General features: G+C 39.3%; 1 protein-coding gene across 1 annotated transcript; it reads left to right on the top strand.

The window, feature by feature from the left end:
* Positions 1 to 2130: 2130 nt before the first annotated feature.
* Positions 2131 to 13546, top strand: LOC140185246 (tubulin beta chain-like). The gene is made up of 5 exons (XM_072238637.1): positions 2131 to 2171; positions 2289 to 2375; positions 7236 to 7344; positions 7573 to 7683; positions 11601 to 13546. Exons 2-5 carry the CDS (start codon positions 2319 to 2321, stop codon positions 12662 to 12664), a joined length of 1341 nt encoding a protein of 446 aa, XP_072094738.1. The 5' UTR covers positions 2131 to 2171; positions 2289 to 2318; the 3' UTR covers positions 12665 to 13546.
* Positions 13547 to 14111: the final 565 nt, after the last annotated feature.

Raw genomic sequence — 14111 nt, 5'->3', positions numbered from 1 at the left:
CTTCAAATCCTTCTGGCATTCTTGATAAAATTTTAGGTTTTAATCCTTTGCAGAAGGGATTAATAGCAATAATTTATGATATAATTATGAAATTACAGCCAGATATATCTGATAAAATCAAAAATGAATGGGAAAGGGAACTTCAACTTTCCCTACCTATAGAGAAATGGGAAAAAATTTTTCAATTAGTTAGTACTTCTATATGTGCCAAACATACATTAATACAATCTAAAGTAGTACACAGAGCTCATATGTCCAAAGATAAACTAGCTCATTTTTATTCCCATATAAACCCTACTTGTGATAGATGTCACTCTGAAGTGGCTTCTTTAACTCATATGTTTTGGTCCTGTCCTCTTTTGGCAAAATATTGGAAAGACATTTTTGATATTATTTCAACAGTTCTATGTTTCGATTTAAAACCCCATCCTATTACGGCAATCTTTGGATTGCCAATGGTAGAACATAGATCTTTGTCTTTTTCAGCCTCTCGAATGATAGCTTTTGTTACTTTAATGGCGAGAAGATCTATTTTGTTGAACTGGAAGGAAACTAATCCTCCAACTACATTCCAATGGTTTTCTCAACCATATTAAGTTTAAATTTAGAAAAAATTAGAAGTGATATTTTTGACCCTTTGGTTAAATTTGAAGATACTTGGAAACCTTTTATGCAACAATTTCATATGATGTAATCTGACTTTTTTCTAAAATTATATGATGAGAGGAGCAGAGTTAATGACATTATTGAACGTGTTTGATACAAGCTGTTGGTCTAGCCCTGTTTTGCTTTTTTTGGGTTTTTTTTCTCTTTTTCGTTTGGGTTTTTTTGCTTATATTTTTTTTCTTTTTATATCTTTTTTTAATGTGTAATCTCATTATGAATTTGGAAGTCTTTTATATCTATGTTACTTAAAATTCATTTTATATATGCTGATGAACATTTTTCCAATCTCTTTGTACCAACTTTGTTATGGAGTTTATATTTTTGAAAAATTAATAAAAAGATTTAAAAAGAAAAGTAGTTTCCATAGTCAGGGACTCCCACCACCTAGTCATACTCTCTCTTGTTGCTGCCACCAGGAAGAAGATACAGAAGCTTCAGGACTCTCACCACAAAGTTCAGGAAGAGTTGTTACCCCTCAACTATCAGGCTCAGGAACCAAAGGGGATAACTTCAAACTTCACTTGCCCCATCATTGAAATGTTTTCACAACTCATGGATTTACTTTCAAGGACTCTTCATCTCATGTTCTCAATATTTATTGTTTATCTATTTACTGTTATTTATTTTTGTATTTAGATGGTTTGTTGTTTTTGCACATTGTTAGGAGTACAGGGGTACATTCAGCTACAGACTCATTCCACCGAGATGCAGCACTGAGCGTCATAGGAAGTCATTCCTGCCTGTGGCCATCAAACTTTACAACTCCTCCCTTGGAGGGTCAGACACCCTGAGCCAATAGGCTGGTCCTGGACTTATTTCCTGGCATAATTTACATATTATTATTTAATGATTTATGGTTTTTATATTGCTATATCTATACTCTATTCTTGGTTGGTGCAACTGTAATGAAACCTAATTTCCCTTGGGATCAATAAAGTATGACTATGACTGACTATAGAGCAGTATTTCATTGATTCTGTTATGGTTATTATTTTATTATGGATTTATTGAGTATGCCGCAAGACAATGAATCTCAGTGCTGTATATGGTGATACTGTATGTACATACTTTTATAATAAATTTACTTTAAACATTGATTTACACTCCCAGGTACGTCCACCTCCATCCCATCTCTGATTTAACGTTAAGTTTCTTTATTCTTACCAAAAGGTATTAAATGGCACATTTAATTTTTTTTTGTCATTAAAACCCCCATTCTTCAGATTTATTCTTGCATCCCAGGATTATCACTATCCTCTTTTAGTAACAACACTCGATAATTTGGAGTAATCTACAAATTTCCACCTCAGACTTGTTCCTAATCTGATATAAATTCACGGTAGAAAGACTTTCACGCCCTTCATTCAATTCATGGATATGGGAGGCGACTATATCTCCCACAGTGCACTGGGCCTGGAAGCTTCATAAAAGTGGTGAGCGGAAAAGGCTCTCTGGTAGTGTGAGACGGTAGCTGCGGAGCGGTTGTTCTCTGGGCAAGTCCTACTGTAATTTACGCTTAAAACAAACCGTGCCTTGCTGCGGTCCGCAAACGTAGAATATTCGCCAGCAGTATTAGTCAAAGAGACAATAATCTTCATTTTTTTCCTTAAATTAACCTGCAGCATCTCCCACAAAGAGGAAAAACGACAACAATGAGGGAAATTCTGCACATCCAGGCTGGACAATGCGGGAACCAGATCGGAGCCAAGGTAGGCAACTTAACAGAAACTACACTAATATCATTTATTTTTATATCAGTACACGATGCCGATCATTTCTATCAGTCGTAATTACTGTGAGGTTACAATTTACAAAATGTTATAAATACCGGATTTCTCTCTCAAAGAAAATTAAACCACACCCTTCCCCGATTCTTTTCAAACGGAGGAATTTAATTCTGTTAAGATGCAGTCCAGCAAGCAACATACTACTCGGCACATTTTAATCGCAGCTATTGTCTGAGATTTTCTTTAAAGGAAATTAAATACAAGTGGGGGAAATGTTGGGTATTGTTAACTGGGACTGAATGTGAGGGCAGCTGGACATGCGCCCATGCAGATGACAGCTTTGAACCCCTCCCTCTTCGTTCCTTTGTCTGGATGCCAGAAGAAGATCCGGTGTAATTTCGATCAGAATCCAACGCAAACCCAATTTGAAGTAAACTCAAGGGGACTCGATTAAAAATAAAATCCGTTAGCAATGGTTTCTGATGGTTCCAGATTCCTCGGGTTATTTGAAGCGTTATGTCCCTGAATTAAGGAGCGGGACTCAGAGGAAAGCTTTGTGCAGCTCGAATCACGAACAATGTCTGTTTATTTTCTCCCTGTGCAACATTATTTCCGAATCCATTGTGTTTTCCAGGATTGCGGATTCAGGGACCTTTTCCGAGCTCGGTTGCTCGTGATTCTTCAGTTTTAATTGGGTTAGTCCAGGCTCACCGCCCCTGCTGCCTCTCGTTTCGAATTGTGCCCCCGGGATGTGATTTTTAACCTCTCATGAGCCATTCAATAATTCTCCCTTTGCATTCTCCGCTTGCTTGTCCTCTCCCAATCTGTCCCCGTGTTGTAAAGCAGCTGTGGACACTCTCACTAACGGAGTCACTGGGGTCGGAGCAGTCTGTCACCTACAAGTGCTTAATTTGAATTGAGTCCTGGTGTTTCATGAAGTCTGTGTGGGAAAACTCGGCGACTCTGTGAGAAATCCATTCTGATCGGGGTTTTTATGCAGCTCTGTGACCCAGATGCCGCTTTCCCCATTGTGCAAAAGGATCGAGCCCTGCAGGAGGGTGTGGTTAAAACACTTGCACCATCGTGGGGTTCACAAACTCCTCGCCCCGCCTATAATGTTCTGCGGTCTTGATGCTTGCCGCTTGAGATCAGATCAGTCCGTACCCACACGTCTAAGACATCTCGGAAACTTGCATGCGAGCAACTGTTGTATTGTTCGGAGCCCTGTGCAGTCAGTCTGAAACGCTGCTTCCTTAACATGCTGAAACAACGCCACGGATGCAACTTCTATTGGAAACTGTATCTGCCATTTCTCGGAAATCTGCAGCCAGTCCTTCAACAATTCTGTATCTGCTGGTTTAATTATGTTGTTACATTTTTAAAGATAGTTATTTAGACTAGGCCAACATTTTCCAATTGAGCAATGTTTAATAAATTTAGCTTAAATCCTCATGAAGAAGGTAATGTGACTTACTGAAACTAATAATTGGGAGGCCGCTGTAACGATACAGCGAACCATATTAAAATAAAAATTTTACAATCTCTTGAAGACATTTTTACCTTCTTTCTAATTGAGTGTCTAAGATAAAATTCTTCATGACACAAATTGTTTAATGACAAAACCCACTCTCCACTGAAAGATCATTTAGTAGCCAAGTTAATACAGTATAGGCTAGCACTAATAGTATGTGTGTGGCACATGAATTAACCAATTTTTCTGTATACTGTATCAAGCAAAAAATAAACTGCCGGAAGAGCCCGGGGGGGGGGGGTCAAGCAACATCTGTGGAGGCAAATGGATGGTTAACCTTTCAGGTCAAGATTTTGCATCACGCAGCACATTTTTTATTTAAACATCAAAATGAATTACACTATTTCTCCGCACAATCTCAGAAGCAGCACTAGGGTATACCTCTGCTTCACAGCATCCTGGCTGCACTTTAACTGATATTCACTCTGTATTGACGTTCCAGAGGCAAAGCCATGCAATATTCTACAAAAGTTGGACCCACCAAACTCCAATCCGTTTTATATTAGATCATTTAGAGAATTCACCACCATACTCTTTGCATTTGGTAGCAGCTGGACCTTAATAAAGCATCTATCTGAAATTAGTTTGGGATCGGCTGAAGTAAGACATACAAGGGTGTCAGTCTGGAAGTCAACAAAACCCACTCAGATCATTGGCATGATGATGCCAGTGGGATTCATTTACAGAAACTGGAGTTAAGAGGCCACAAGATCTATGCATGCTGTCCATGTTGAACATCCAGATGGATAGGTTTTCCGTGTAACTTAGGGTTTTTATTTTGCACCATTTACACCATTTGGAAGTTAACTTTTCCTATCTGGATTCTTTGCTTTTTTTTAAAAAGGTAGAAGTGACTCAATTTCTAAAAGGTCTAAATTGCATGCCTTAGCTTAGGCATCATATTTCAGTCTCAGTCTTTGATTTTTTTTTCTATAATCCTTTTCCAATTGAAAAACAAATACACTGGACAACAAAAAATTTGCTTTCTGAATACTTCTGGGTGTATATTATGTATTTTGGGCTGATCATGAAATTTCCCATTCACACACCAATTTTTGAAATCACCTATATTTGTTACTTCAATTCATAATTCAAGTCAGAATAATGATGCCAAGATTAAGGAAGTCATTTTTATTAGTCCACAAATCAACCAGGTCATCAATGACAGGTAATTTGAAGAACTTCTAATGGGACTGGAGAAAATTGCATGGAAGGCATTCAAAGATGTTAAAATTTTTCTTGGAATTACAGAGTACCAAACTAGCTGCAGCTGATTGATAACATGCTTCAAGCATACAAAACCATGAAGTGCAACATGTGACAAAAGATTCATTTCCTGCATTCCCTTTTAGACTTCTTCCCTGCAAATCTAGGCACTGTCAATGACGAGCATGGTGAAAGGTTTCACCAGGACATTGTGGTCATGAAGAAACGGTATCAGGGCAACTGGAATCCGTTGGCTGGCTGACTGATTATTGTTGGGCACTTAGTGAGAACCCTGAGGCACTTGAGTACAAATGAAAATCATCAAAACATTTTTAGTTTAGTTGACCTATTGCAAAGCAACAGCACAGTTAATGCAATTAAATGCATTATATTCAATAAAATTTAATTTCTTGTTTTTCCAAATTCGTAGGTGATACAAGTAGTCTGAAATTATATTTGTGTTCGGCTTCAAGTGGTCTATCATAAACAAAAAAAATTCTGAGGAAGCAACATTTAAAAAAAAACTGTGGTCTAGTGATACAGTAAACTTTGATTCAGAAGCTTTCCCTACCAAACTGTAAAGCTTCACACCCCTTGAGATTTTCCATCTATCAATTGTATCTGATATGTGTTTATCTTGAGGAAGTAGTGCTCAATGAAGAGAAATACAGTGGATTCTGGTTAATTGGCCCATTAGTTAATCAGGGCAGCCATTTATTGGGCCAACTCTTAAAGGACATGTGTTGGGCACGTGGCCAAGTGGTTAAGGCGTTAGATATAGTGATCTGAAGGTCGCTAGTTCTTGCCTCAGCTGTAGCAATGTGTTTGTAACCTTGAGCAAGGCACTTAACCACACATTGCTCTACTGTCTGTGCGAGGAGTGGCACCCCACACAGACTTCCAATCTGCGCCTTGTAAGGCATGAAAATGCCCGACGCAGTCCTCTCATGGTCTGAGTTGACATTCCCTCCCTCCCTTCCCTTAAAGAACAAAAATTAATTGAGAAAATAAATGGGATTCCCTTTGTTTATTTGGGACACTGTACCACTTAATTGGGACAGGAGGCCAGTTTCTAACCTGCGTCAGTTGCAGCCATTAGACACTACATCATGGTTAGAGCGAACAGGTTTTAAATAGCACCACTTGCATGTATTTGTGTTTAAAAAGCAGTGACTTTTGTCACTGGTAGTTAGTGGGGAAATAAGCAGTAAGACAATTCAGTGGTTTGCTCGTTGCCAAGCATTCAGGCTTGGAGATGCCAGAATGGCCAGGAGTGAAAATGAAATGATTTCACTACTTCAACAAGTTAGAAACTGCAAAGAATTTGAAGACATCGACAATCATCTTGAATGTTACAATGAAAATGAAGATTGGAGGATGAAATCATTGAAAGGATTGTATGAAGGGCAGTCCAGTATCTACACTAGACGTCTGCAGAGATTTTGTTCATTTACAGTCAATCAAAAGAACATGGTAGCATACACTGGATTAATTCCTCCATTGATAACTATTATGAACTAACACCCAGTTTTGTAGTATTGATAGTGTTCTACTTTGTTCTGTTTTTCATTTAAATACATAATTTACTCAGTTAAACAGTAGTTTGTCTTTTTTGAACCTTTTAAACTATTTTCATGAAACTTCAACTAATTGGGACAACCACTTAATTGGGCCAAAATGTACTGGCCCCAATGCGTCCCAATTAACTGGAATCCATTTTATATAAAACTTACTGTTGCAAATTTAAATTTGGAAAACATCTTTTGGTACAGTGGGGAAATAACTATGTGTCACACCATAGCATTCAACTTTCAAATTTTTTTCAAACTATTTTCTCTGATTGGGTAATGCAGAGTCTCAGGAGAATACAGCTGCAAAGTCAGGAATTGGGTTTTTTTTCAACACAACATCTAGTTGACATCTGAATCCTGGATCAACTGAAACTTTCTAATCAGATTTATGCACTTATGTTTGGTGAGTGTATTTGAGCAGACTGGGTTTGAGGGTTCTTTGTTGATCAGCATCAGGATTTGATGGTTTAAGGTCTGCATTCCACCAACACTGAAAGATCTAGTTTTTGAATGGATTTGTGATCTGTATCGTAGTTTTGGGAAGTGATCAGTGATGAACACGGAATTGATCCTTCTGGAAGCGCTTGCGGAGGAAGTGACATACACCTAGAAAGGATCAATGTATACTACAATGAAGCAGCTGGTAAGGAGTTATTATGTTTTTTTTTAAAATTTCATGACGTCTGTGCCTCTGGATAGCCTATTTTCCATTGTACAACCTAGGAATCTATACTGAAAATTTTTTTGGAATAATTCAAAAATATCTATTCAAATGCATCTTTCCCCTTTCCATGGAAGCTTTCTTCATTTTGTATTTAACTTACAAGCTGTGCATTTGCTCTAATATTACTGTTGTTTGGTCCTTTTCCAGGTGACAAATATGTTCCCCGTGCAATTCTGGTGGACTTGGAACCTGGTACCATGGATTCCGTCAGATCTGGTCCATATGGACAGATATTTAGACCAGATAACTTTGTATTTGGTAGGGGTACAATGTTTTTCTAATTGCAAAATCAGAAGGATTATTCTGTTGAGATGAGCAGATGATATCAGATATCAGCACTGATTCATGTTAGAGAATTGGTTTAGATCTTTGGTCTGTTAACCTTGGAAGCACTTCTGAGGTAAAGAAGGGGAAAAAGAAGGCAGGCTAACGTCTCTTCCAATTCACAACTGAGTTGCTCTGGCAAGTGTACATTTGGAGGATATTTGGTAAAGCTTTGTGGTGTCTGCCAATGTTTCCTAATCCTGGACTGGAAGAATGGCCATACATGTGAGGAATCAATAAGAAACATTCTTTTTCTTAAGCAGTCCCCTCAACATTGAAGATGGCTTGCTAATATTCTGGATTAGTGGGTTCTGAAATAGCTGAAAAAACTAATGAGGAAACTAAACCGTTGCACAGATGATACAGCTGGTGCCTGATGCAGCAGGCCAGTGGGTAGTTTGTGAGGCAGTGTTTGCACTGGGCTTCCCTGTGCCAGATTCTGTGGATCTGAGGTTCTCAGTACCAGTCTAAATGTACCTCCTCTATTGGGCAGTCATGAACAGGAGGTTTCTAGGAGTCAGTGAGGATGCTGCATTCTTCAAGGAGGCATTGAGCACATCCTTGAATCTTTTTTTCTGTCTGCTTGATAATCTCTTCCTCTGAGAATAGTGTGCTTGTTTGTGGAATCTGCTGTTGGGCATGCAGATAATGTGCCATTTCCAATATAATCAACAGTGTTCTAACATAGGACATTTAACAGTATAGGACAGGAACAGACCCTTTGGTCCATAACTTTGTGCTGAACCAATTAAATTAGAATTCAAATGGTTACCCAGATAATCTCTTCTGCTACACAATCCTTCCATTTTCCTCACATTTATGTGCCTATCTAAACATCTCTTAAAAGTCTCTAATGTTTTTGACCCGACCACCACCCTAGGCAGCATATTCCAGGCACCCACTACTCTGTGTAGTAAAAAAAAACTTGCCCCTCACAACTCCTTTGAAATTACCCCCCTCACCTTAAATGCATGCTCTCTGGAATTAGACATTTCAACACTTGGTAAAATGTATTGTCTGTCTACTCTATCTATGTCTCTCATAATCTCATAAACCTCTATCAGATCTCCCCTCAGCCTCTGACGCTTCAGAGAAAACATCCCAAGGTTGTCCAACCACTCATTATAGCACATGCCCTCTAATCCAGGCAACATCCTGGTAAACATCTTCTGCATCCTCTTTAAAGCCTTGACACCCTTTTTTTAAAATTAAGTGCAATCATGAACAATAGCCAGATCAGAAATGCTGATCAAGTCAACTAGTTCCCAAAGAGAACTCTGATAGGCCAATCAGATGGTTCAGTGCTGCTCAGCGACAGAACACAAAAAAAAATCATATGTACAATTAAGAAACATTAAAAAATAGTAGAACTACCCTTCCTATAATGGGACAACCAGAATTGTATGCAATACTCCAGATGCAGTCTGAATGACTTTTGAATTCAACGCCTTGACTAATAAAGGCAAGGATACCATATACAAGAGGAAATCTGCAGATGCTGGAAATCCAAGCAACGCCCACAAAATGCTGGAGGAACTCAACAAGCCAGGCAGCATCTATAGAAGTCAATGTTTCAGGCCGAGGCCCTTCATCAGGACTGGAGAAAAAAAATGGAGAAGTTGCCCTATCTATCTGTGTAGGCACTTTCAGGGAGCTGTGAACTTGGACCACAAGATCCCTCTGCTCATCAACACAGTTAATGATCTTGCTTTTAACAGTGTACTGTATCTTTCCAATTGACCTACCAAGGGGCAACACTTCACATTTGGCCGGGTTAAACTCCATCTGCCATTTCTCCACCCATATCTGCAATTGATCTATATCCCGTTGTATTCTTTGCCAATTTCCTATGCTATCCATAACACCACCAATCATTGTATCATCTGCATGTCATTTTCATCCAGGTCAGTTATATACATCACAAACAGCAGAGATCCCAGTACAGATCCATGCAGAACGCCTCTAATGACAGACCTCCAGCGAGAATAAGTCCCTTTGATCCCAACTTTCTGTCTTCTATGGGCAAGCTGGTTCTGAACCCAAACAGCCAATTTGCCATGGATCCCACGCATCTTCATGTTCTGGATGAGCCTCCCATTAGGGACCTTGTCAAATGCTTTACCAAAAACCATGTAGACAACATCTACAGCTCTACCATCATCAATCACCCTCGTCAAAAAACTCAAATCAAGTTAGTAAGACTTAATTATAATTATATTCTCACTGCTGGGGATTTGACCTGGGATAGAATGCTCATTTGTTTCACATCTTTCCAACGAATTTGATGGATTTTTCAGGAATGGTATCAGTGGCACATTTCAAGTGCTCTGGGGCACCTGTCATAGGTCGTCCAGTTCCCAGAAACGTAGAGTAGGGATCACTGCTGTGTTGTAGAACATAAGTGTTGTACCTGGTCTGAGGCCTTGATCTCTTACTGCTCTTTGTCATTTAATCAAAAGCAACCAGTGAATTTCATCATCAAAGTCAAATTTTGCCAAGACATCAGATGTGGTCCATCTTTTCCAGGAGCCTTTAATGCCAGAGGGCAGTGTTATACAGTGGGGCAGGTCGGTAGAGGATCTTATGTTTTGACAATATTGACTGTAAAGCCAATAAACCTCAGTGAATGAATTGAGATAGTTTGGAGCTTGGGCTTGTCTGGATTGTTTGCGAAACTAGGCATCACTTGCATGTTGCAGCTCAGTTACTGAGATCCTGGAGATTAGTTTGTGTAAAGTGTATTCAAGTAAAGTGTGAAGATTAGCTCCAGTCCCGCAGGAAGTTGGTTGGAGTTGTGATGCAACATTGTGGTGAAAAACTCTAAAGTTTTGGGTCAAATAGAACTAAGCAGATTAATAGTTTGGCATGGACTAGATGAGCCAAAAGGCCTGTTTCTTGCTGTTATGTTCTATGGTTCTACGAGGGCCTTGTTTTATATCAGTCTTCACTGAGAGTGCTGTGTTATAGACCTGTTAATTAGCATCATGGCTTGCAGGCAGTCATGGAGCAAATGTAAAATGAAAATAGATTTTTGTGCAAATAAATTTGAGGAGAATGTGCTTTAGTGAGGCTGAAAATGGCCATATATTCATGTTTGGTGTGGCCCCATACATCTTTTGTAGTGACCATGGAAATCATGACCAGTGGCCAATTCAGAGAGCAGCTCTTGAGCCACTCAGCAAGAGATATTTCAGAACCCTGGTGTGAATTTCCCAGAGCCTCCTCTGACCACAGATGGACCTACTTCCTTTCTTGAAGATGGTCACAACTGCAGCATCAGAAATCCCTGGTATACTCCCTTTTTTCCCAGATGTGGACAGTGAGGTTGTAGAGTTAAGTAGGGGCGTAATTCACCTGAGGTCTTTTTTTTTGGAAGGGATGTACTTCTTTTCAATTTCCTGTTTAGAAGTGACAGCTGGTACCTATGAAGCTACACCACAACTTGGGTTTGTTCCTTTAGGAAAACCATAATGAAGAAAATAAATGAATGGAAATACTTATTTGGCACTGTTCTTAACAGTCCTAGTCTTATGAACTGATTTGAATCTCAGCAGAGGTATACTGCAGGGAGGTCTTTTTTTAGTAGGCAATAATGCTGCATTGTAACGGGGAATAAACTACAAATTATTATATGTGAACGGTTTCCTATAGGGAATTTATTATATTCAAACTGAATCTTCGTCTAATCAATATGTGCAGTATAGTATCCTTTAGGGGTGTAATTCTTTATTATAAAGTACAGTTGATTTCTATCAATTAGAGAAATAATACTGTGGCTTTGCACAGATTAGCTTTGGAGCACATAGTGCAAGTCAAATGTTTTATAAGGTCTGAGATTTTGTTTCTTCCAGGTCAAAGTGGAGCTGGAAATAATTGGGCCAAGGGTCACTACACAGAAGGAGCTGAACTGGTAGATGCAGTACTTGATGCTGTAAGGAAGGAGTCTGAGAGCTGTGACTGTTTACAAGGATTCCAACTCACTCACTCTCTGGGTGGTGGTACTGGCTCTGGAATGGGCACCCTCCTCATCAGCAAGATCCGTGAGGAATATCCTGACCGTATCATGAATACCTTCAGTGTCATGCCCTCACCTAAAGTTTCAGACACAGTAGTGGAACCATACAATGCAACTCTCTCTGTGCACCAACTGGTAGAGAATACCGACGAGACCTACTGCATTGACAATGAAGCCCTTTATGATATCTGCTTTCGTACCATGAAGTTGACCACTCCCACTTATGGAGATCTCAATCACTTGGTTTCTGCCACCATGAGTGGAGTCACCACCTGCCTTCGCTTCCCTGGACAACTCAATGCTGACCTTCGCAAGCTTGCAGTTAATATGGTGCCCTTCCCTCGGTTACATTTCTTTATGCCAGGCTTTGCCCCACTTACCAGCCGTGGTAGCCAGAATTATAGAGCACTGACAGTGCCAGAGCTTACTCAGCAAATGTTTGATGCTAAAAACATGATGGCAGCATGTGACCCAAGGCACGGACGGTACTTGACTGTTGCTGCCATCTTCCGAGGCCGAATGTCCATGAAGGAAGTGGATGAGCAGATGCTCAATGTCCAGAACAAGAACAGCAGCTACTTCGTGGAGTGGATTCCCAACAACGTTAAAACAGCTGTCTGTGACATCCCACCGAGGAACCTCAAGATGTCCTCCACCTTCATTGGCAATAGCACCGCTATCCAGGAGTTGTTCAAGCGCATTTCGGATCAATTCACTGCCATGTTCCGTAGGAAGGCCTTCTTGCACTGGTACACAGGTGAGGGAATGGATGAGATGGAGTTCACCGAGGCTGAGAGCAACATGAATGACCTGGTATCTGAGTACCAACAGTACCAGGATGCCACTGCAGATGAGCAGGAAGAGTTTGAAGAAGAAGAAGGTGAAAATGATGAAGCATAAATTCGAAGGAATCTTTAAGAAGCTGCAACAGCAGGTTGCCAAGCAAGTCATTTTTCTGAATCGGTGTTGAATTCTGCATAATTTGCCAATCTTTTAATCCAGATACTGTGATATTGACAGTACTGTGAAAATTGGATCTCTTTTGAAGATTGTACGTGTGTTTGTGTGTACGCGTGTGATTTAACATGTTCTGTAGTTTAAAATCAGCATTGCCCCATTATGCTAAATTATTAAACCAAGACTTTCCAAAAAGTATTGCCTCCTTCATGAACTAGCCTGAAACACTTCTGAAGCTATCTTAACTTTTTTTTTTAATGTCTAATAGATTTTAGAGTATTACATGAATGATTTTAAATATAAATTTAACCTTTTTCAGCTTTGGTGCTGACATTATGGCCTTATGCACTCTTCCAGATTTTACAGTAAAACAACTTCCCAAAAGTGGGATCGATGTTGTCAACTGGAAAAAGGTCAGGGTGAGCTTTGCTCAATACTTGTTATAAAGAAAGACAGGGGCATTCAAAAAAAACTCCAGCAGAGTCTTTAAAAATATCATTCACTTTTTTTACTGAGATAATGTGAGAATACTAAACTGGGGCACTCAGGCTTTAGAGTAGTCAGAGTTTGTTTATAATGAAACTATTTAATAGACATAATTTTTCCTAGAGGTGTAGTACCATGAACTGTTTATTAGTGAGTATCGCGGTCTGGTAGTGTTGCGTTGACTGAAATGCAGAAATGGGCCCATGAAAGGTAACTTTCACTTCTGTGAATTACTCGGCCTCAGCAGGCAAACATGGCTCTTTTTGAATTTGGTCATTCTCTGTATTGCATGCAAATCTAACTTTGTCTTTCTGCCATGCTAATAAATCAGTAAAATGCTTTTTTCCTGTTTTTATTTCATCCAGTAACTGATTACAGCTGAATACTGCAACCACACATTACTCTTGCCAAGTCTAAGGCTAAATGGAGGAAGAATGGAGGAGTGGCAAGAGATCGGATTGCATTTGTTATGTTTTGCAGCAAATGAGAATCAGGAATTACGAATCCCCGTATCACACATCCCAGCAAATAAAAACAAATTGTTCACGTTTCCTCCCTACATGCAAACAAACACAGAAGAACTAAATTTCTTTGCTAATCTTCACCAGCCTTGTACTAACTACACTCCAAAACTGGACTCATCATACCCTTCTAAACAGAGTGCAAATGCACCAGGCACAACAACAACATGAAAATTGAGGGGCAAAAGTCATATATAACTTTCGTCTTTTGATGAATTATGTTTCATTTTTAATTGCTTTTATGCTTTTTAATTTTTATACATTAATCATTAAGTGTTTTAACTTTTATACATTAATCATTTTACTTTTCAATAGGTTTTAAACATTGGCATATTTAACAACTGATTAAACCAGGGAATGTGGCTTAGCTGGTAGTCATTTTT

The sequence above is a fragment of the Mobula birostris genome, chromosome 2, assembly GCF_030028105.1.
Source record: "Mobula birostris isolate sMobBir1 chromosome 2, sMobBir1.hap1, whole genome shotgun sequence".
NCBI lineage: Eukaryota > Metazoa > Chordata > Chondrichthyes > Myliobatiformes > Myliobatidae > Mobula > Mobula birostris.
The sequence above is the reverse complement of the archived record's forward strand: the minus strand, read 5'-3'. Positions and strand labels throughout refer to the sequence as shown.

Bases quoted from the DNA above. Each gene is read 5' to 3' on its own strand.
- LOC140185246 (XM_072238637.1), top strand. From the start codon at position 2,319: ATGAGGGAAATTCTGCACATCCAGGCTGGACAATGCGGGAACCAGATC. The intron at 2,376-7,235 runs GTAGGCAACTTA...TCTGTATCGTAG, and splicing joins GGAACCAGATCGGAGCCAAG to TTTTGGGAAGTGATCAGTGA. The intron at 7,684-11,600 runs GTAGGGGTACAA...TGTTTCTTCCAG, and splicing joins ACCAGATAACTTTGTATTTG to GTCAAAGTGGAGCTGGAAAT.